General features: G+C 56.1%; 1 protein-coding gene across 1 annotated transcript in view; it reads left to right on the top strand.

The window, feature by feature from the left end:
* The first annotated feature begins 258 nt into the window (after window positions 1-258).
* THBS1 (thrombospondin 1) overlaps window positions 259-2,804 on the top strand; it is a 17,465-nt gene continuing 14,919 nt past the window's right edge. Inside the window, exons 1-3 of the mRNA XM_017868024.1 lie at window positions 259-453; window positions 1,057-1,152; window positions 1,429-1,988. Of these exons, the coding sequence (XP_017723513.1) occupies window positions 1,086-1,152; window positions 1,429-1,988 (627 nt within the window). The 5' untranslated portion in view covers window positions 259-453; window positions 1,057-1,085. The remainder of the gene's footprint in view (window positions 454-1,056; window positions 1,153-1,428; window positions 1,989-2,804) is intronic.

The following is a 2,804-nucleotide window of genomic DNA, read 5'->3' as shown; positions in this document are numbered from 1 at the left end:
GCTCGGGATGCTCGCTGATCACTCCGAGCCCGCGTGGCGCAAGAGCGCGAGCGCCTAGCCAGTGCGCGCCAAGGCTGCGTGGGCGGGCACCGACTTTTCTGAGAAGTTCCAGGGCTCCCAAGCCCCGACCCCCGCCCCCTTCACTTTCTAGCTGGAAAGTTGCGCGCCAGGCAGCGGGGGGCGGAGAGAGGAGCCCAGACTGGCCCCACTCCCGCTTCCTGCCCGGCCGCCGCCCATTGGCCGGAGGAATCCCCAGGAATGCGAGCGCCCCTCTTTAAAAGCGCGCTGCTCCTCCGCCTTGCCAGCCACTGCGCCCGAGCTGGCCTTCGAGTTCAGGGTTCCTGCCTCTCTCCCGGCGCAACCTCCACTTCGGACGCACAGGCGGTCCCCGCGCCCCTCCAGCCTTCGCTGCCCTCTCCACCGCTTCCGGCCGCCGCGCTCCGGTCCACACAGGTAAGTCGCCCCCGGCGGCCGCCGAGGACCAAAGCTGCCGGGGACATCCACCTGGAGCGCTGAGGCTTCAGTCCCTCTGGTGGACCCCGGAACCCACACTCTCCCCGCTCTCCTGCCCCAGCCCGCCCCTCTCGGCCGCTGGAGGACTCTTCGGGACAAGGCTCCCAGAGCCATCCTTTCCAGCCTTGGGGTTCACAAACCAACTCATCAGGACCCCCCAAGATTTCTTTACTCTCCGAAGTCCCCCTAAAGCCTTTGTATCAGCACTCCAGGGAAGAGTCTGTACTTCCCCGTGCCCTCCCTGCAACTCCAGACTGCATTCCTGAGCTTGTTCACCTTCGACTTCCCAAAAGCCTCCAAATTGTTGGTCTTGCGCCCCCCGCACTTTAAAACCAGCATCTCTTTCCTCCACGTCTGTCTGTCTGTCTCTCCCTCTCTCTCTCTCTCATGCTCTCTGGAAAGTAATCCTGTTGTCCTTCATTTCAGCAAACGCGGGATCAAAGAGGGATGGTCCCGGCCCTGTGCCCATGCCCAGCCCGGTTTCTGCCCACCCTCCCTGCCTAACTGATCTCTGACCTTGGGCTCTTGTGCTTCCTGCTATAGGATTCCTGCTGGGCACCAACAGCTCCACCATGGGGCTGGCCTGGGGACTAGGCGTCCTGTTCCTGTTGCATGTATGTGGCACCAACCGCATTCCAGGTGAGTTTGTGTGGCACCTTTAGGGGAAGGAGGGACGAAGAAGAGGGGCTGGCTACCCCGGGTGTGCCCCTTCACATGCTGTCCTCTCCCAGCTCCTTTGCTCTTGAGCCTGACTGGACATCAGGACGCAGCTTCACTCTGATCCTGGTGTTTATTCAGCTCTTTCAGTGGCTGCCAGTTTTCACCCCAGCCCTTTGTCTCCACCCCTAAGGACTCAGCCCCCTACCGCTGGTCCCAGCCTCCAAAGCTCACTATGTGTTCCTTCCTGCCTAACAGAGTCTGGGGGAGACAACAGCGTGTTTGACATCTTTGAACTCACCGGGGCTGCCCGCAAGGGGTCTGGGCGCCGACTGGTGAAGGGTCCTGACCCTTCCAGCCCAGCTTTCCGCATCGAGGATGCCAACCTGATCCCCCCTGTGCCTGATGACAAGTTCCAAGACCTGGTGGATGCTGTGCGGGCAGAGAAGGGTTTCCTCCTTCTGGCCTCCCTGAGGCAGATGAAGAAGACCCGGGGCACGCTGCTGGCCCTGGAGCGGAAAGACCACTCCGGCCAGGTCTTCAGCGTGGTGTCCAATGGCAAGGCGGGCACCCTGGACCTCAGCCTGACCGTCCAAGGAAAGCAGCACGTGGTGTCTGTGGAAGAAGCTCTCCTGGCAACCGGCCAGTGGAAGAGCATCACCCTGTTTGTGCAGGAAGACAGGGCCCAGCTGTACATTGACTGTGAAAAGATGGAGAATGCCGAGTTGGACGTCCCCATCCAAAGCGTCTTCACCAGAGACCTGGCCAGCATCGCCAGACTCCGCATCGCAAAGGGGGGCGTCAATGACAATTTCCAGGTGAGGCTTCTTCTCTGAGCCCCGCTCCGTGGGATCATCTGCTAGACAGGTGACCTGCCAGGAGGGTTATAGGAAATCCTGTCTGTAAAGCAGCAGTTCTCAGATTGTAGGCAGCATGAGCATCACCTGGAGGGCTTGTGAAAGCTCACGCTGCTGCACCCCAGCCCCAGAGTTTGGGATTCTGTAAAACTGCAACTCTAATAAGTACCAGGTGATGCTGATGCTGGTAGTCTGGAAAGCACACTCTGAAAACTACTCAAGGAAACAAGAAATGGTTTTCCTTTAGCAATCAGCCTGTTCAAGCCTTATATACTCCCTAGGCTCTTAAGAAAATAGCTTATTTCAAATGCATTCCCCCAATTTTAATCTTGTTTGAAATGGATACTTTCTATGGGCAGAATCAGTACCACTTTGCTATTGCATTCCTCATGGGGATGCAGCTGGTCTCACGTAAAAGGTTAAAATAGCAGTTAGTTGTTGCTGTTACGGCTTCATCTGTGCCTTAACTTCTATATCTTTGCAACGGTGGCTTTGAACTCCCACATTTAACTCTTTGACACTGGAAAGTGTCATTATATCCTCTGGGCTTAGGATCAGATTCCATTTCCTGTGTACCCAAGTAGGCTGATAACTGAATTCTTTGTAAAATACTCAAGACTTGGCAGAAGTCACAATTAAGATTTTGAAGTTGTTTGGCAATTTATGTTGCTGTGTTATTTTGACATAGTGATCTTAAGACAGCTCTTTGAAGCTTTTAGAACATCTTTTGTATGCTTTTCCTAGCATGGAGACAGTCCCCCCCAACCCCATCCCCAC

The sequence above is a fragment of the Rhinopithecus bieti genome, unplaced genomic scaffold (assembly GCF_001698545.2).
Source record: "Rhinopithecus bieti isolate Rb0 unplaced genomic scaffold, ASM169854v2 scaffold_115, whole genome shotgun sequence".
Classification (NCBI taxonomy): Eukaryota; Metazoa; Chordata; class Mammalia; order Primates; family Cercopithecidae; genus Rhinopithecus; species Rhinopithecus bieti.
This window is presented reverse-complemented; position numbering and strand designations above follow the sequence as displayed.